The sequence below is a fragment of the Oncorhynchus nerka genome, linkage group LG5, assembly GCF_034236695.1.
Source record: "Oncorhynchus nerka isolate Pitt River linkage group LG5, Oner_Uvic_2.0, whole genome shotgun sequence".
NCBI lineage: Eukaryota > Metazoa > Chordata > Actinopteri > Salmoniformes > Salmonidae > Oncorhynchus > Oncorhynchus nerka.
Genome location: NC_088400.1, coordinates 65,354,326 through 65,375,408, shown reverse-complemented (window position 1 = coordinate 65,375,408; position 21,083 = coordinate 65,354,326). Strand labels below are relative to the sequence as shown.

At 41.6% G+C, this 21,083-nt stretch overlaps 1 protein-coding gene across 4 annotated transcripts in view; it reads right to left on the bottom strand.

The window, feature by feature from the left end:
* Nucleotides 1–17,777, bottom strand: part of LOC115126052 (uncharacterized) — a 34,380-nt gene extending 16,603 nt beyond the window's left edge. For 2 of the 4 annotated variants that reach the window (XR_010463995.1, XM_065018945.1), the window contains exons 1-8: nt 17,452–17,777; nt 10,598–10,876; nt 9,292–9,543; nt 9,074–9,142; nt 6,665–6,691; nt 6,458–6,526; nt 1,964–2,008; nt 1,705–1,749 (exon numbers count right to left, since the gene is read on the bottom strand). Coding sequence is in view for 2 of the 4 variants with exons in the window: in XM_065018945.1 (XP_064875017.1) it covers nt 1,705–1,749; nt 1,964–2,008; nt 6,458–6,526; nt 6,665–6,691; nt 9,074–9,142; nt 9,292–9,543; nt 10,598–10,876; nt 17,452–17,518 (853 nt within the window). In the remaining 2 variants the exon portion in view is untranslated. The remainder of the gene's footprint in view (nt 1–1,704; nt 1,750–1,963; nt 2,009–6,457; nt 6,527–6,664; nt 6,692–9,073; nt 9,143–9,291; nt 9,544–10,597; nt 10,877–17,451) is intronic. The other 2 variants (XR_010463994.1, XM_065018944.1) reach the window with 2 other exon arrangements.
* Between the last annotated feature and the right edge of the window lie 3,306 nt (nt 17,778–21,083).

The window sequence follows — 21,083 nt, the reverse complement described above, 5'->3', positions numbered from 1 at the left end:
TTAAACCATTTTAGAATAAGGCTGTAACATAAGAATGGTGGAAAAAGTCAAGGGGTCTGAATACTTTACAAATACACTGCAATCCATCCACCTGAAAGGTGTGGCATATCAAGAAGCTGATTAACCAGCATGATCATTACAAAAGTGCACCTTGTGCTGTGGACAATAAAAGGCCACTCTAAAATGTGCAGTTTTGAGGGAGCGTGCAATTGGCATGCTGACTGCAGGAATGTCCAACTGAGCTGTTGCCAGAGAATTGAATGTTCATTTCTCTGCCAAAAGTCGCCTGCAACGTCGTTTCAGAGAATTTGGCAGTACGTCCAACCGGCTTCAATACCGCAGACTGTGTAACCATGCCAGCCCATGACTTCCACATCTGGCTTCTTCACATGCGGGATTGCCTGAGACCAGCCACTTAGACAGCTGATTAACCTCACTAGGGTAGGGGGCACTATTTTCACATCCGGATGAAAAGCGTGCCCAAAGTAAACTGCCTTTTACTCAGGCCCAGAAGCTAGGATATACATATAATTGGTGGATTTGGATAGAAAACACTAACGTTTCCAACACTGTTAAAATAATGCCTGTGAGTATAACAGAACTGATATGGCAGGCGAAAACCTGAGAAAAATCCATCCAGGAAGTGTGATTTTTTAAATGTTTGTATTTTAATATTGAATGCCTATACAGTATCCCATTACTTAGGACTCTAATTGCACTTCCTATGGCTTCCACTAGATGTCAACAGTCTTTAGAAATGGTTTTAGGCTTGTATTCTGAAAAATTAGGGAGTAAGACCACAGTCCCCAGACTTTGTTTGCTGCGCACGACTGAGAGCGCGCCTTTCTGTTTTTTCTTTTATATTGACAAAGCTATTGTCCGGTTGAAATATGATTGATTATTATGACTAAAAACAACCTGAGGATTGATTATAAACATTGTTTGACATGTTTTTTTGTCTGCCTGTTGTGACTGCCTTTGAGCCATTGGCTTACTGAACAAAACATGCCAACAAAACGGAGGTTTTTGGATATAAAGAGGGACTTTATCGAACAAAACAAACATTTATTGTGTAACTGGGAGTCTTGTGAGTGCAACCATATGAAGATCATCAAAGGTAAGTTATACATTTTATTGCTATTTCTGACTAATCTACTTGGCTGGTAACTGTATGTAATGTTTTGTGTGCTGGGCGCTGTCCTCAGATAATCGCATGGTATGCTTTCGCCGTAAAGCCTTTTTGAAATCTGACACAGCGGCTGGATTAACAAGAAGTTAAGCTTTATTTTCATGTATAACATATATTTTGAAGAATGTTAAATATTTGAATTGAGTATTTTTGAATTACGCGCTCTGCAATTTCACTGGATGTTGGCCAGGTGGGACGCTACCGTCCCACGTACCCTAGAGAGGTTAAACTTGATTTGTGTCTGTAATAAAGCCTTTTTGTATAGAAAAATTCATTCTGATTGGCTGGGCCTGGCTCCCCAGTGGGTGGGCAGGCCTACTGAATTTAATTGAATGATTTCCTTATATGAAACTCAGTAAAATCGTTGCATGTATATATTTTTTCAGTATATTTAGCTTTTAAGAATCAGTAAGTTACAGGAATCAACTCATGTGGGACAAATATGTCTTGAGTGTATTGTAACCGCCAGAGCACTCTGTTACCAGGTAAACTGTCCACTTAAGTTTCATACATACCTTCATTCCCCTGCCCCTTTTCAGCTCTATCGGAATTGCTTTTCCCTGTTTTGGACACACACACACACACACACACACGTGAGTAAAGGTCCCTAATTGAGTTAAAACAGATTTCTGTGGATGGCATTAGAGGAAAAGTAACCTCTGCAGAATCACACAGAAGGAAAACATCAACTACAGCCTCTCTCCTACGGCACCAAATGCTACTTAAAGAAGTTACTTCTGCTTTATACAGTCTTAAATTAACTGGATTACTTGCCTTGTTCTGGCTGGACTCCATCGGTGCCTTTAGCTGAGAAGAAGACTTGAAGAGGAGAAAAGTTGAGTTTAGCATTCTCATACACAGATCACATTAGCATTTGTTGTGTTCACTTCTGGATGACAATGAAAAGGATGCTCAGCGGCAGAATTCCAGTCGAATGACACCGTCTTACCATCAAGTGTCATTGACTTAAACAGCGACTTCATATTTAAAGTAATTAACAGAATTAAAATAAAATAGCAATCAATGTATGTTCTTGTGATATTCTGGGATATGCAGATGAGCATCTAACTTCTAATGCTACTTCTGCTTCATGACGTCTTAAATTAGCTGGAGGACTTGCCTGTGGTTTGGTTGTTTCCATCCCTGGCTTTAACTGAAACAACCAAACCGGTACGGGTAGGCATAGTTGAGCTCCATGGTGCTGAATGGACAGCTCCTTGGTACAGGTAGGCATAGTTGAGCTCCATGGTGCTGAATGGACAGCACCTCTGTCTCGTAGACAGCTATATCATTCTACATACTTAATGAGGAGTGTGTGTGACGTTTGGTGTGGCGTTCTTTTATGTTTTTAATTTGTACACTTGGTTTGTAAACCATCTGTCAACGATGGTTTTACAGTGGTGATGTGTTGGGACTGATCTTGTTGATCGTGTACATACCCGCTACAAACGGACCAAATTATGAAAACGCTGCTGGCAGCGGAATCCGCAAAAAGTTCCTACTACAATGCAACTCAAACACGATGGATATCCAAATGGCCCATCTAATCCCTGATTGTCTGCGAGAGGATTACAAACCCAAACGCAAATGTGGAAAACTCGGGGGAATCAGACACCACCTCTCTTACCCACCACCTTGCTGATCAATGCCCAGTCACTGAGGGGAAAGAGGATGAGCTGTCAACGACTCTGCGCTTCCAACACGAATACCGGGAGGCCTGTTTGTTGGCGTTTACTGAGACTTGTTTGGATGACAGAGTACCAGACAGGGAAGTGGCTTCACACTGGTCAGAGCGGACCGTGATCTGACCGGCACAGGGAAACATCACGGTGGGGGAGTCTGCCTGCTTGTCAGGGACCAGACTCCGTACCCCCGACATTCAACTGCTTCTGTGTCACTGTGACCCTACTATCTGCCCTGTGAGTTCCCCCAATTGTTTGTTACCATTGTGTACATTCAACCGAAAGCTAATGTAACAAAAGCATCAGAGATTATTCATAATCTGTCACAGAAACTGGAATCCATCTCCCCCGACGCACCCACATTTATTTGAGGGGATTTTAACAACTGTACTTTGCACTAGGTCCTGTTCACGTACCACTAGTATGTGAAATGTCACACTAGAAAAAATAAGACTCTTGATTTGTGCTCTGGGACAATAAATGCTTTCTCTGCCACCACCAGACCTCCCCTGGGGACATCAGACCACAATCATGTCTACCTCCGTCCAACCTACTGAGGGAGAAACCTACAGTTAAAACTGTCCACATCTGGAACGACAATAGTGCACTCGTCTCCAAGGGTGTTTTGACTGTACTATGTGGGAGGTACGAGGACAGCAGCTCTGATCTTGATGAACTCACAGGTGTCGTTTCAGACTATGTGAACTTCTGTGTTGAGCCAGTTGTGTAAAATCTTCCCTAACAATAAGCCTTGCGTATCAAAACATCTAAAATCACTACTTAAATGGGAAGAAGGCAGTTTATGAGGAGGGTAATAGACAGGCTTTAAGAGACGTACAACATGAGATCAAAAGACAGATACTGGTGGACAAGGAGGCATAAAGGAAAGGGTGGAGAGGACCCTCTCCTCAGAAAACTCAAGGGTGGCCTGGCAAGGGATTAAATCCATGGCAAGTGCCCTCCACATAGGCAGGGGAAAACCAATGTTGAGCTTGGGAGACATGAGGGCCAGAACATGGCTAATGAACTGGATGTTTTCTTCTCAAGATTTGAATCTGACGACCTTGTGTCGGAGCTAAAACAAATGGAAGCATCATTACGAATGTTTGAGAGGGTTGTTGTTAAACAGGCTGATGTTGTGAAGTTGTTCCTGGATGTAACTCTCACTAAAGCCCAGACAAAATAACTGTGCATGTGTTAAAGCACTGGGCTGAACAATTGGCTGGTGTTTTTACATTTTCCAATCCTCGGTCGACCAGCAACACATTTAATCCCTCTGTGCTGAATGACTACCGCAATGTCGCCTTGACATCCTTAGTAATGAAATGATTTGAGAAAATTGTGAAAAGTCATTCTCCACGCCACCGAGAATCTCCTATCAGCCCAGCAGAGGAGTTGATGACGCCATTTTTAATCTTCTCAACATAGTCTATAGACATCTAGAGGGTGTAGTCTCCTTAACATAGTCTATAGACATCTAGAGGGGGCCAAATCCCCTGTCAGAGTTTTATTTGTTGACTCTTCTGTTTTCAACACAATCCAGCCTTACATTCTGTCACAGAGACTCATTCGGAAATTCTCCTAAAATGGGGGGCTGGTTTTGTGGCTGTTGGACTTCCTGAGCCAGAGGTCATAGCGGATCAAAGTAGGTCCCCACATGTGGGACATACGCACCATCAACAGAGGATCTCCTCAGGGATGTGTTTTGTCCCCACTCCTGTACACTAATAGTTGTACTAGTTACCATCCTGACAGACACCTCAATAAGTTCTCTGATGACACTGCCTTGATCAGCCTGTTGCATGATGACGAGGAACAACATGGCCCGGTCCTTTGTAGAGTGGTGTGATGAATTACACTTGGTCCTCAATACCAACAAGACCAAAGAGATGTTCATAGACTTCAGGAAGCGTATTAACACCAACCTCTGCAACATCTTTCAGAGGTCAGAATATAGAGATTGTAGAGGAATACAAATATCTGGGTGTTCTCTTGGACAATAAGCTTCAGTGGAGTAAATGTACAGACCTGATCTACAAAAAGAGTCAACAGAGACTGTACTTTCTCAAAAAGCTGGGATCTTTTCATGTTGACTTTACTATATACTGACAATGTATTGTTTGTTGATTTGGCAATGCCACTGTCAGCCAGAGAAATATGCTGAGAAGGATTATCACCACAACGAGCAAGGTAATTGGAGTCACACAGACAGTCCTGGATGAGATCCTTAAGGTCAGGGCCCTCCGCAAGGCACAAAATCATTTTGGACCCAAGCCACTTTAAACATGTAGATGACACTGCAACAACATTTCCCCATGGGGACAATAATGTCAGTAAAGTAGGAACTGCAGGAATTTGTTCCAACTAGGCACCACACCAGACCAACTGAGCTAATTGATCAGTTCAGTGATTGCCTAAATTCAACACACCTGGTCTTCTAGGTCAGTTAAATCAAAAACATGAAGTGCCTGCGGCCCTCCAGGACCAGGGTTACCTACCCCTGCAGTAGATAAATACTGTAAGCTCTAAAAGACACAAAACCTGCAAATGATTTGAGACGTTCTGATACAAGCTACATCTCTAAACCAGCAACAATCATATCAAACAAAACAACATGGAAACAGTTGTCAGAACTGAAAGCGTCCTGAATGACAACCATGGAGTAAATCAAACAGAGCAGAAGATTGTGAAATAATAGGCTTTTCAACAGTACAAACTAGCAAGGGATGACAGTGACAATCTTTATCCACAGTGTTACCTCTATGGGTGACATTTTGCAGTGCAAAAATGCACAGATGTAAAGATAAACCAAAACCAAGCAGGTTATTTCAAATACTCATCACAAGTACATCATTTACATTAAAAATTCTCCTTGCAGATTCCAACTGCATCATTCACATTCAATATATGCTATTCTACACACTGCTAACTTTAAACTCACATTAGTAATCACCTTCTCATACTGTATGTAGACGTCACTAAAACATGTTCTTCAAATAAATGTCACCACAAATAATATGAGAAACACATTTCTGACAACATCTCCACATATCTGCATGGTCAAAATGTCCCTATAGAAGTACCATGTAAAAGGGGTGTTAGTGTTACTACCTGTGTTAGTGGGCTGATTGTTATTATTCTGATTCATGGAGTAAATCTCTAGAAGACTTCTCTCCTACAACGCTGTAAACTGTATCCAGGGCAACAGTATTCTGATTGTTGCCTGCATCCCCTGTAAAGTTACACCATCCATCAACATTGTTTACTGTAAACAGAGTAGAATAGGTTCCTTGAATTTAGGAGGCATTTGCCCTTTAAATTTGCATAAGAGAAAACATGGAAATATTCTGGGTTGTGGGATTACTGCTGTGGACTCTCTCTCTCTCACACACACATAGATTAAAAGTTTTCTGGAATGGGACAAATACAACACTACTGTCTTGTGCTGTGAGGAAGCATGTGTGTAGTGCATGGAAGGTTGTGTATATAGTACAGTACATGAATAATGTTGTGTTTGTATTACTTTGGGGACCCTGTCAGCAGGTTGCATATGGATCAGAGTCAAGTTAAGGTAAGTAACACTTACCACAAATTCTACCATAAATTCCACCAAAATACTTTCTCAAAAAGTCGATCCAGGTGTCTTGGGGATATTCTGAGATGAAATAGAAACTCAAAAATGTAAGACAATAACATTTTCATTCAAATGGTTATTTGTTTTCACTGAAATCCAAATGTTCTGTGAAGTAGTGAGTATGAATAATTGAGACAGGAAGAGACAGAATCATCCTACCTGTCTTTTTCTTCCACACCAAAAATCCTGAGGAGTACAAATATACACATTTTATTTTCCATGTTGACCCATGGTTCAGTAGCTTATGTGTCATGTTTAACAGAGTGAGAAATAACCCCTCTTAAAGTACAAGTCTGTGTATTAACCATTCTGTCAGCTGTTGAGTGTGACTTCACCCACATTTACATGCTTAAGCTGCAATAAGGAGACATCATTTCTGAGAGCACCAATAAACAACATGCGTACAGTACCTGCACCAGGCCGACTTCAATGTGAAAGTAACCAATGCATAAAACAGCCGATTTACGAATTTAAACTATGCTAGATAAATACTACACATGCATTGAAATAAAAGCCATACATCAAATGACATACTAAGGCCTACAATCGACAAGGACGCATGAAGACAAAAAAAAACTAAACGAATTTCGAAAATCACAAAATCTACACATGCTTTTTTAGGGGAACCTAAGGCTGCGTCCGTGACTCAGCACTGCCTCAGGACAGGTAGGCATAGTGGAGCTCCGTGGCATGGTGCTGAATGGACAGCTCCTCGGTACAGGTAGGCATAGTGGAGCTCCGTGGCATGGTGCTGAATGGACAGCGCCTCTGTCTAGTCGACAGCTATATCATGATTTAGTTTGTGGGCAGTTAGACATTTTTTGGGCATGGTTAGGTAGCCTACAATGCGCATATGAAAATCATAACTGACACGCAGAACTTTAGAAATGGTAGGAATAACTGTAAATTGGCACTCCAGATGAAAAACGTTGCCGACCCCCTAGACTATAGCCATCCTTGTGGAACGGAGCATACAGTGTAGATCTGTAATGACCTCCCACCAACTTTGTAGAAAGTGGGAAGAGCACAAGACAATGTTGGTGGGGACTCATGATAGTGTCTTCAACGACAAAGGAGAAGAGAACACGAACAGACTAAAAACCATTAGCCTAGCTTATATAAAACAAACAGGACATTTCTTTTGGGGAAGTTGTTCAGTTGTGTTTATTTTTATAACAATACATGAAACCAAAATGGCACTAGCCTCCTGGGCCAAATGAATGAAGATAGCAATTAGGCTACAGCTATCACAACCTATATTTTAATAGCTATAAAATAGCTTTTGGTTTTGAATGGTCACCAAAAAGGAGGACTCCACCACCTCCCAATTCCCTGGCTATCAGATTACAAGGTTTACAAGGCCGAGTTCAAATCCTGACATCAAATTCAAAGCAATCGGTGACCAGCCTAAACTGCTGACCGGCAAAACAAACTGTCACTCTCTACTTTCTAAAAGTGAAACAAAAGGTACCATGCTGGCAGCTGCTCTCCGAGCCAATGATTTTAGTCTACTTTTTTGTCTACTTTAAATGATTGTTCTTGAGTGACTGCTAGACCCCGCTATACCCAATGGAAACCCCCAGGGTTAGGGGTGACTGATTACATGTAACCTACCCAACCAGGGAAACACCACAATTCTTATGGTGAAGCCACACACACACAGCTAAAATGAAAAATCCTTTTATGGACTTGCAGATAGGCCTGATGCACAGTCACATATTACAGTTATAGTGGATGGTCGATATGGTATCGAACATGTAGCATACTTGTGCGACTAGGGGAGAATATCAATGGCATACTCCTTGCATCCTCTCTCCTACTTCTCAAAACACATTGGATGAGAAAGCCAGAGGTCCCTCCCCTCTGACCTTCTCCTCCAATAGGTTTTGAGAAGGAAGCGAGAAGAGAGGATGCAAGAAGTAAATAATTCAGATTCTACCCATGACTTATTATTAGCAGTTTTCTAACATTGTTTTATTGATTTGTGATGTACTTCAAGTGCGCCGCGATGGTGGGAAGTATTTGCATAAAGTTCAGCTTTCCCCAACTTTGGTTCCGCCCTGTTCACGACCCTCGTCCATGCTACCAACTGTCCCTCACACACTTTGCTTCTCTTCCATTGGAAATTAATGGCTTTCCGTGGTTTCATCACCCATATCGTCTTCAGAGAGGCACTGTGAGCCTTTTCTTTAAAGTCATGTTTGTAGTTTGTCTGTAACAACAGTTGTATAGTATGTTGACTGTGGCTATGTCTTCATATGTTTAGGTTAACACAAAGTAATTACAATTCCTTTAAATGATTCATTCAGGTTAGACTAATCCAAACTGTGCGGGGTCCAAATTGGTGCCTCCCTGTGACACATTATGAAGACTGTTCCCTACAGCAGGTGGTGCATCTAACCCCTTGTCTTGACTGTAACAGTAGCCTGAACAGTCCTGTAATAACAGGTAGAACAGGTATCCCCTTCAGGGGGTATAGCTCACTGTTGTTGGTGCTGTTATGTCAATCTGTGATTCACAACTATGTACATGTACAGTGATCTGTTACTATAGATGTGCTGTTCTTACCTGTTATGACAGCAAACACTACAATGGTAACGACAACCAAAGCAACAACAGCACCGATACTGGAATGCTCTGAAATGAAAACACATTTTGTATTGATACTTTTGACAGGATTTGATCAGGAACACAACATTTTGCCACACTCAAAATGTCCTACAACACTAGCAGTGTTACTAACATATCAATACATAAGACTGTAACACACTTGAGTGTCCACTCACCTGGACCAAACACCTCTCCAACTGGCTCACTGACATTCGAACTAACATCATTACTCAGCTTGCAGGTGTACTTGATACCATTGGTTGATTTAGAGACAATCAGCTGTTTTCCTATGACCTCCCACGCCTCCTCCCCCACTTTCCAGCTGTAGGTGACTCGTTCAGCATCAGTGGTGTTGCCCTCACAGGTCAGAGTGCAGGAGGTTTTGTCTGGGTTACAGGAAGAAGTGATGGTGGGTTTGGGGACTGCCTCTGTAAATAGAGGAAAGAAACAGGAATCATTTGGGAAAAAGCTTGTGAGGCACTGCAATACATAACCTGCTGTTTCTACACGGCTGCAACACGACTGTTGTGTTAAATAGACTGTTGTGTTATATCGACTGTTGTGTTATAGACTGTTGTGTTATATAGACTGTTGTGTTATAGACTGTTGTGTTATAGACTGTTGCGTTATATAGACTGTTGTAATATATATAGATTGTTGTGTTATAGACTGTTGTGTTATATAGACTGTTGTGTTATAGACTGTTGTGTTATATAGACTTGTCTGTTGTGCTAGACTGTTGTGTTATAGACTGTTGTGTTATATAGACTGTTGTGTTATAGACTGTTGTGTTATAGACTGTTGTGTTATATAGACTTGTCTGTTGTGCTAGACTGTTGTGTTATAGACTGTTGTGTTATATAGACTTGTCTGTTGTGCTAGACTGTTGTGTTATATAGACTGTTGTGTTATAGACTGTTGTGTTATATAGACTGTTGTGTTATATAGACTGTTGTGTTATAGACTGTTGTGTTATATAGACTGTTGTGTTATATAGACTGTTGTGTTATAGACTGTTGTGTTATATAGACTGTTGTGTTATATAGACTGTTGTGTTATAGACTGTTGTGTTATAGACTGTTGTGTTATATAGACTTGTCTGTTGTGCTAGACTGTTGTGTTATATAAACTGTTGTTATAGACTGTTGTGTTATATAGACTGTTGTGTTATATAGACTGTTGTGTTATAGACTGTTGTGTTATATAGACTGTTGTGTTATATAGACTGGTGTGTTATAGACTGTTGTGTTATAGACTGTTGTGTTATATAGACTGGTGTGTTATAGACTGTTGTGTTATATAGACTGTTGTGTTATATAGACTGGGTTACAGGAAGAAGTGATTGTGGGTTTGGGGACTGCCTCTGTAAAGAGGAAAGAAACAGGAATCAATTAGGAAAATGCTTGTGAGGCACTGCAATACATAACCTGCTGTTTCTACACAACCACACAAGCACACACACAAGGACACAGAAACACTTACTGATAACAGACAGTGTATATGTCTGGTCAAGCAGTTTGCTGTTAAACTCCACAGAATAAACTCCACTGTCGTTTTTCATCAATCCACTGATTCTCAGCTCTCCAGTAGTATTGTCCAGGGTTGTACGGTTTTTGAAGGCAGGATAGATGTCCAGACCACCAAAATTCTGGTCCCACTCTGCCACCTTGTTCTTCCCATGCTTCCATAGGATGCTTGTGATGGGGTCAGTCACTGTGGACTTGTCCGGCGTCAACACGAGCTCACCTCCCACTTTATGATCTGGGAAAGCAGACATTTCATACATGTATCAGAGTATCAATGCATCCAGGGTAACACATTATGGTGAGGGTATAAATATGTAGTCCTAACCCTATTGGCATTGAACTGACATTATTATCAACCTTTACTGTTTATATCTAGAATTCTGCTTGCTGGGTGTATCTGGTCTATGTAGTCTGAACACCGTGACTAGTATGCCCCCCCCACCACCAAATGTATCTAGACTACACTACAGATGAAAGTCTTTGTCTACACCCTGTCCACTATCATATCACTAGCTAGGTTTCCATCCAGTTTGCGACAGATTTTCATGCTATTATTCTAAAATCTGCATAAAACAATAATTACATTTCCCCTCAGAGATATGTTTCCATCAGACTGACTTTTTGATGATAAAAGTCTGAGTTACGAGGTAGTGTACATAGCCCTCCACACCTCTCTGATTCAGAGGGGTTGGGTTAAATGAGGAAGACACATTTCAGTTGAATACATTCAGTTGTACAACTGACTAGGTATCCACATTCCCTTTCACTTTACATAAAAATAACTTTTGCAGATAAATTCCCATGTACCAAATGAAAAATACAAGTTTAAATGGGTTCCAAAGCATTTTCAACTGTATTGATGGTTTGTCACAAACTGCTACGTTATATAGACTGTTGTGCGTTATATAGACTGTTGTGCGTTATACAGACCGTTGTGCGTTATACAGACCGTTGTGCGTTATACAGACGGTTGTGCGTTATACAGACGGTTGTGCGTTATACAGACGGTTGTGCGTTATACAGACTGTTGTGCGTTATACAGACGGTTGTGCGTTATACAGACGGTTGTGCGTTATACAGACTGTTGTGCGTTATACAGACGGTTGTGCGTTATACAGACTGTTGCGGTATATAGACTGATGTGCGTTATACAGACGGTTGTGCGTTATACAGACGGTTGTGCGTTATACAGACTGTTGTGTTATATAGACTGATGTGCGTTATACAGACGGTTGTGCGTTATATAGACTGTTGTGCGTTATACAGACCGTTGTGCGTTATATAGACTGTTGTGCGTTATACAGGCTGTTGTGCGTTATACAGACGGTTGTGCGTTATACAGACTGTTGTGCGTTATACAGACGGTTGTGCGTTATACAGACTGTTGCGGTATATAGACTGATGTGCGTTATACAGGCTGTTGTGCGTTATACAGACGGTTGTGCGTTATACAGGCTGTTGTGCGTTATACAGACGGTTGTGCGTTATACAGACTGATGTGCGTTATACAGGCTGTTGTGCGTTATACAGACTGTTGCGGTATATAGACTGATGTGCGTCATACAGGCTGTTGTGCGTTATACAGACGGTTGTGCGTTATACAGGCTGTTGTGCGTTATACAGACGGTTGTGCGTTATACAGACTGTTGTGCGTTATACAGACGGTTGTGCGTTATACAGACTGTTGCGGTATATAGACTGATGTGCGTTATACAGACTGTTGTGCGTTATACAGACGGTTGTGCATTATACAGGCTGTTGTGCGTTATACAGACTGTTGCGGTATATAGATTGTTGTGCGTTATACAGACGGTTGTGCGTTATACAGACTGTTGCAGTATATAGACTGATGTGCGTTATACAGACTGTTGTGCGTTATACAGACTGTTGTGCCTTATACAGACTGTTGTGCGTTATACAGACTGTTGTGCCTTATACAGACTGATGTGCGTTATACAGACTGTTGTGCGTTATACAGACTGTTGTGCCTTATACAGACTGTTGTGCGTTATACAGACTGTTGTGCGTTATACAGACTGTTGTGCCTTATACAGACTGTTGCGATATAAAGATTGCAGTCTGTTGTGTTATATAGACTGCTGTGTTATATAGACTGCTGTGTTATATAGACTGCTGTGCGTTATATTTTGTATTTATTTAACCAGGTAGGCCAGTTGAAAACAAGTTCTCATTTACAACTTAGACCTGGCCAAGATATAGCAAAGCAGTGTGAAAAAAATCAACAACACAGAGTTACACATGGGATAAACAAACATACAGTCAATAACACAATAGAAAAATCTGTATACAGTGTGTGCAAATGAAGTATGGAGGTAAGGCAATAAATAGGCCAATGGTGGCAAATTAATTACAATTGAGAAATGTACACTGGAGTGATATATGTGCAGATGAGGATGTGCAAGTAGAAATACTGGTGTGCAAAAGAGCAGAAAAACAAAAACAAATATGGGGATGAGGTAGGTAGTTGGTTGGATGAGCTATTTACAGATGGGCTGTGTACAGCTGCAGCGATCAGTATAAGCTGCTCTAACAGCTGACACTTAAAGTTAGTGAGGGAGATATAAGTCTCCAACTTCAGTGGTTTTTGCAATTCGTTCCAGTCATAGGCAGCAGAGAACTGGAAGGAGAGGCGGCCAAAGTAGGTGTTGGCTTTGGGGATGACCAGTGAAATATACCTGCTGGAGTGCGTGCTACGGGTGGGTGCTGCTATGGTGACCAGTGAGCTGAGAGAAGGTGGAGCTTTACCTAGCAAAGACTTATAGATGACCTGGAGCCAATGTGTTTGGCAATGAATATGTAGCGAGGACCAGTCAACGAGAGCATACAGGTCGCAGTGGTGGGTAGTATATGGGGCTGTGGTGACAAAACGGATGGCACTGTGATAGACTGCATCCAATTTGCTGAGTAGAGTGTTGGAGGCTATTTTGTAAATTACATCGCCAAAGTGAAGGATCGGTAGGATAGTCAGTTTTACGAGGGTATGTTTGGCAGCATGAGTGAAGGAGGCTTTATTGCGAAATAGGAAGCCGATTCCAGATTTAACTTTGGATTGGAGATGCTTAATGTGAGTCTGGAAGGAGAGTTTACCGTCTAGCCAGACACCTTGGTATTTATAGTTGTCCACATATTCTAAGTCAGAACCCTCCAGAGTAGTGATGCTAGTCGGGCGGGTGGGTGCGGGCAGCAATCGGTTGAAGAGCATGCATTTAGTTTTACTTGCATTTAAGAGCAGTTGGAGGCCACGGAAGGAGTGTTGTATGGATTTGAAGCTCGTTTGGAGGTTTGTTTACAGTGTCCAAAGAAGGGCCAGAGGTATACAGAATGGTGTCGTCTGCGTAGAGGTGGATCAAAGAATCACCCGCAGCAAGAGCAACATCATTGATATATACAGAGAAAAGAGTTGGCTGCGGGGGGTGCAGAGCTGTTGACCGGGGTTGGGGTAGCCAGGTGGAAAGCATGGCCAGCCGTAGAGAAATGCTTATTGAAATTCTCAATTATCGTGGATTTATCAGTGGTGACAGTGTCTCCTAGTCTCAGTGCAGTGGGCAGCTGGGAGGAGGTACTCTTATTCTCCATGGACTTTACAGTGTCCTAAAACCTTTGGGAATTAGTGCTGCAGGATGCAAATTTCTGTTACAGGCTGCTGTGCTTTATAGACTGCTATGTTATATAGACATTTGTCTGTTATATAGACAGCAGTGTTATATAGCCTGCTGCATTATATAGCCTGCTGCATTATATAGACTGTTGTGTTATATAGACTGTTGTGCGTTATATAGACTGTTGCGCAATATAGACTTGTTTTATATAGACTGTTGTGCGTTGTATAGACTGCTGTGTGTTATATAGACTATATTATATAGACTGTTGTGTTATATAGACTGTTGTGCGCTATATAGACTGTTGCGCTATATAGACTGTGGTCTGTTGTGTTATATAGAGTAGACTGCTGCGTTAAATAGACTGCTGCATTATATAGACTGGTGCGTTATATAGACTGTATTATAGGCTGTTACATAGTAAATGTGCCCAATCTGGTCTTGGCACATGCGCTCTAGCCAACAGCTACAGTGGGGGTAAACTATCTACATTATGACATTATTATGGATGAGAGCAATTATTATTTTTATTTGTCAAATGGCCGCAAAGCATCGATCGTCATGTCACCAAAATAACAATGTCAATATTTATTGGAAAGGAGCTTCAAACTCATAACCTTGCACTTTCACCACCCTGTGAAGTTCATCATCATTTATTTCATCTGTAGTCTAATAAACTGCATACAGCACCTTCCCAAGTCATAGTGGGAGGACCACACAACATATTATCACATGACTCCAAGTTTACTTCGATGTGATGGTTATTATATCAAAATTTGTGCATAAAGGAGGGAAGGTGTTATGGGGGCCTGCCCACCCTACTGTACCTCCTTGCCTCCTCCTCCAAATAAAATATTGAAATATTGATCATTTATTTGACCGAGACGCACGCCAACAGAAAGAATCATCAATCTTAGATAAAGCATCCAGAGCGAGCGAAACAGCGCCCCTCTGTCTCTGTATGTGTAAATCATGTATCTGATGCTGTCTGGACAAAGGGAGTATGACATGTCATACTTTTTCTGGCCAGACAGTATCAGATACATGGGCCACATATAGTAAGACAGAGGAGCGCTGTTTCACTTGCTAGTTTCAGCAGGGAGGAAGAGGCTAAGCGAGAGGGTTCACTCTCACCAAAAATCTGTCCTGAATCAGTCCGCAGTCTCCGGACAATTCTTGCACATTCATTGTTACATTGTGTGAATTGTTTGCCCTTTTGATTTTGATCAATACCCCATGTAAAGGGAAAGGGGGATACCTAGTCAGTTGTACAACTGAATTTATTCTACTGAAATGTATCTTCTGCATTTAACCCAATCCCTCTCAAATGCGTATTTCTGTTTTTTTTATTTGTAATACATTTGCCAAGATGTCTAAAGACCTGTTTTCAGTTTGTCATTATGGGGTATTGTGATGAGGAACATTTTCTATTTAACCCATTTAAGAATAAAGCTGTAACGTAACAAAATGTGTAAAAAGAGGTCTGAATACTTTCTGAATGCACTGTATGTAACCAGTAGGCCTAAATACACCATTCATCACTGTCATTTGGTTACATGAATTACTGTTAATGCAAGCATTCCATTCATTTACCGTCATCATTTTTGGAGTGGAAATATTGTTTGCAGAATTCACAACCTACTACACTTGTGAGAAACAAATTTAGGTTCATTTAATAACCGTCATTTAGGAGTTGTACATTTTTTTTATTGTCTTTTGTTTTCAGTGCTCCATGTGAGCAATGAGCATGTGTAGTTTCTCTGTCCTGATAATGTGGAGGGAGCGTGCAAGCAGAACTAACCAGTTGAATGGGCCTTTGATATCCATAGGTGGACACGGCTTGCGCGTTCACTATTTTTTTACAAGGTGTTATAGTGAAGCTCTTATCTTACCGTTTCTACCTATCTGCATGAAAGTTTAAGCACGGCTGGCCCTTAAATGTACACGGAGAGCTAACATTAATGATATGCATGTCAATCTCTCATGGCTGAAAGTGGGGGAGATTGACTTCATCAATACTTGTTTTTGTGAGAAGTGTTGACAATCTGAATGCACTGAGCTTGTCTGTTTAAACTACTAGCTCACAGCTCAGACACCCATGCATACCCCACCAGAGGTCTCTTCACAATCCCCTAGTCCAGAACAGACTATGGGAGGCGCACAGTACTACATAGAGCCATGACTACATGGAACTCTATTCCACATCAGGTAACTGATGCAAGTAGTAGAATCAGATTATAAAAACCTGATAAAAATCCACCTTATGGAACAGCAGGTACCGTGAAGAGACACACACACAGGTAGACACACACATACACACACACATGTTAGCACACACACTCTACACAGATGTACATTGTAATATTGTTGTATGGTGGTATTATACATGTTGTATTGTAGATGTGTAGTGGTGTAATAATGTCATATGATGTACTGTTTTATCTTTGTTTTGTGTGTAATGTAAGTAAGTGCCTTAATGTGTTTGGACCCCAGGAAGAGTAGCTGCTGCCTTGGCATCCCAAATACTTTAGGGGAAGCCAGCCTCCTTTATCTGGCCTCTGGATCTGATGTGGTCTGGACAGAAATAGTATAACATGCCATACTCTTTTGGTCCAGACAGAATCAGATACATTGTCTACACATACAGAGACAGAGGAGCACTGTTTCGCTTGCTCGGGTTCTTTATCTGAGATTGATGGGTCTTTCTGTCGAAGTGCGTCTCAGTCAAATAAATGATCAATATTTCAATATTTTATTTGGATGGGCCCCACTAAGGCTCGCCCATAACGCAGGGACTGCCCTGATCACGCAGACCCGTCTGTAGGTTTTAGCCTTGGTTAGGCCAGGATTCAACATCTGATCACTTCCTGAAGTTGGCTCTGTGTGTAGCTAAACGGAATATGAAGGGTGCGGTCCGTAACGTTACCCACACAGACGTCGTTTAAAACCATTCTTCAATAGGAAGAGTGTGTTTAGACCATCACTCCATAATGTCGTTTATGATTTCAGATTGCCATGTTTCTTATTTTCTTTGATATGAATCCCACTCGGCGGCTGCAGCGCGGTGTTCATAAGGCACGTTTAGTATGTGATGTTGTAGGCTAGGCTATACAACTAGCACACAATAGCAAACAAGTAGCCTAACAAATATTAGGTAGGCCAAACGCTACCGCCAGTCGGTTCAACTTACCTTTGGAGACCACCGTTCGCACCAGATAAAACCAGAAGCACAATCTGATAAGCTTAAGTTTGGACATCTTTGTTAGTTCGTTCGTTTATTTCTATACTAAATAAAAGTAAGTTCAAATGAGATATGCTAAAACACTATGTGGTTCATAACCTTGCCTACCGAGGCTGTGAAAGTGAAAGTAAAATGTGGATTTTAGTTCTTCCCTCTGAAGGCATGACCACTTGGTTGAAAATAACGTTCCATTTGATTTGTAAATCATGATTAATAGCTGAAATACAATCACACTGTATACCAACACATTGTATTATGTTGATATGCTATAATAACTTTATTTTATTTTTCTTCCCTAACGTCTGGAATAATCCTTGCCCATACATACATGGTCTCTGGCGCCTCCCTGTGTGTATAATTGGCTACAATGTACAGAATTATATATATCATTTAGAATTGATAGGATCACTGTGCTATAATGTAACCAAAGTTGGCAATATTGTAATATTCAAAGGTAACTTAATAATTATAGTTCATTTAATTATCCTCCTGTCCACTGAGCCTACTGTATGAGGCATGCACACTAAAACAGTCACACAATGAAATATTTTCCTATGAAATAATACATTTGCCATCTTGTTGCATGGATCAAGATTTCATTATAATTCACATTATTCAGAGTTCATAAAAATCATAGTAGCCTAGGCTAAACATGACAGCACATACAGGATAATAATATGATACATGATAACCCAAAATAGATAGAAAAAGAGAGATGTGTTTACTGGAGAGAAACAAACTTTCCCTGTACAGAATCAAAATATTTATCAAACAAACTATATATTCAACAAGTGCTTTTCAACTGGCTTCTTCTGGTACAGAGGCTGTAGCTGTTCTGGTCTGGTCTCTGTTGGTACAGAGGATTTAGCTGTACTTCCCTGTGAAGTAGACAGAGTATCTGAGCTACTCTCTATTAATGTACAAATTGTATCTGAGCTCATGTCTCCTGCTCTGGAAGGTGCACCTGAACTGTAGTATACTGGAGTAGATATTGTACCTACATGCTGTGGCTCTGAGACCAGCTGACAATCCTGGACTGCTTCTATCAGGAGTGTCTGTACTGTCTGACACTGAGTTAGTGGGTCTCCTCAGACCTGATAGGCCAGGTATTCCTCTCTCTCTGTCTACCTGACCACTGCTCCTCTGGGTTTCCATTGTCTTCACTACGCTTCCTTGTTCTACACCCATCTGATAGCCATGATATTGTCTTATAGATCAGGGTATTCCTTGGGTCTTGATGTATGGGAATTCAGGATGGGGGTGTTTGTTTGGGAGGAGTTGGGTTCTTTCACCTCTATCTCTGACGCTCCATCTTTGTTCTTTCTCTGAGGGGTTGGTGGAGACCTCTGACCGTCAGTCTGGCTGTTGAGTGTGGCTCTGCTGGATTCCTCCTCTTCCTTCCCTTCATCCTGTGTTTTCTCTTCCTTCCCCTCTCCATCTCTTCTACCCTCTCCCTCCCCTCTCCATCTCGTCTTCCCTCATTCTCTTCATCTCCCCCTGTCTCTGCATCATAATCTCAGACCATTGCCTTATGTGACTCCTGGTCAGATCCATTCCCATAATCCTCTGTCCCCCACAGTGTATCCTGATTGTGCTTCAGGCTGTATCCATCTCTGGGCTTTGGAGGGGGTCAGATGAGCCCGTGACATGGCCTCCTCCTCTCCCTTACTCTCTTCCTTCACTTCCCTCTCTCTTTCCATTATTCCTTAATCAGTGTCCTCACTTGAGATCTATGCTGGAAGGCATTGGAATTCCGGCCCTGATTCTGGTCATTCGTTTGAGCGAGCTGTTACTCACAACATCACCTGTGTTATCAGTAGATCCTGCCTCATCTAGTAACGTCTTCTTCTCATCCTCACTCTCTCTGGTTATCACAGCCTTGCTGGTGTGGGTAATCTGGTTATACTTAACAAAAAAGGGGTCAATGGGAAAGGGGGATACCTAGTCAGTTGTACAACTGAATACATTCAACTGAAATATGTCTTCCGCATTTAATCGACATCCACGTGTTCGGCGTCCGGGGAACATTTACATTTACATTTACATTTAAGTCATTTAGCAGACGCTCTTATCCAGAGCGACTTACAAATTGGGAACTGGTCGTCTAGTGCGTTGTGAACAGAGAATAAAAGGAGCAGATTTCTGGGCGTGGCAGGATAGATTCAAGGCATAATGTACAGAGAGGGGTATGGTAGGGTGCGGGTACAGTAGAGGTAAACCTAGACATAAACAGTGGGTAAGCTGCCTTGCTCAGGGGCAGAACGACATAAGGCCCAAGGAGGTGTGGTATATGGCTAGTATACCATGACTATGGACTGTTCTTATGCACGACGCAACGCAAACCCGAGGTTAATTATTTCTATTATAAACTGGTTACCAATGTAATTAGAGCAGTAAAAATACATGTTTTTCATACCCGAAAATGCGTGTGTGAGCAAGGAGGCCTTACAAACCTGACTCAGTCCACCAGCTCTGTCAGGAGGAATGGGCCAAAATTCACCCAACATATTGTGGAAAGCTTGTGGAAGGCTACCCGAAAGCTTTGACCCAAGTTAAACAATTTAAAGACAATGCTACCAAATACTAATTGAGTGTATGTAAACTTCTGACCATTGGGAATGTGATGAAAGAAATAAAAGCTTAAATAAATCATTCTCGCTACTATTATTCTGACATTTCACATTCTCAAAATAAAGTGGTGATCCTAACTGACCTAAGACAGGGAATTTTTACTAAGATTAAATGTCAGGAATTGTGAAAAACTGAGTTTAAATGTAAACTTCCGACTTCAACTGTACATATTAACCACAATAACAGTTGTCAGTTTACATGTATGTGGGAATTATGTTATGTGTGGTTTATGTATAGCCCTTAAAATAAACTGATGCCAAAATAAAGGGGAGAAGTGTGGGTTACCACGTACAATTTCAGCTGTTAAAATCTCTCTCCTTGCCAATACAATAGGCCAATAATATGTTATCATTGGGGGGGGCAGAGGTAGAAACCCCAAGGTTAGGGAGTAACTGACTACATGTAACCTACCCAACCCTGGAAACACCTGGTAGAAACCCCAAGGGTTAGGGAGTAACTGATTACATGTAACCTACCCAACCCTGGAAACACCTGGTAGAAACCCCAAGGGTTAGGGAGTAACTGATTACATGTAACCTACCCAACCCTGGAAACACCTGGTAGAAACCCCAAGGTTAGGGAGTAACTGACTACATGTAACCTACCCAACCCTGGAAACACCTGGTAGAAACCCCAAGGTTAGGGAGTAACTGACTACATGTAACCTACCCAACCCTGGAAACACCTGGTAGAAACCCCAAGGTTAGAGAGTAACTGACTACATGTAACCTACCCAACCCTGGAAACACCTGGTAGAAACCCCAAGGTTAGGGAGTAACTGACTACATGTAACCTACCCAACCCTGGAAACACCTGGTAGAAACCCCAAGGGTTAGGGAGTAACTGATTACATGTAACCTACCCAACCCTGGAAACACCTGGTAGAAACCCCAAGGTTAGGGAGTAACTGACTACATGTAACCTACCCAACCCTGGAAACACCTGGTAGA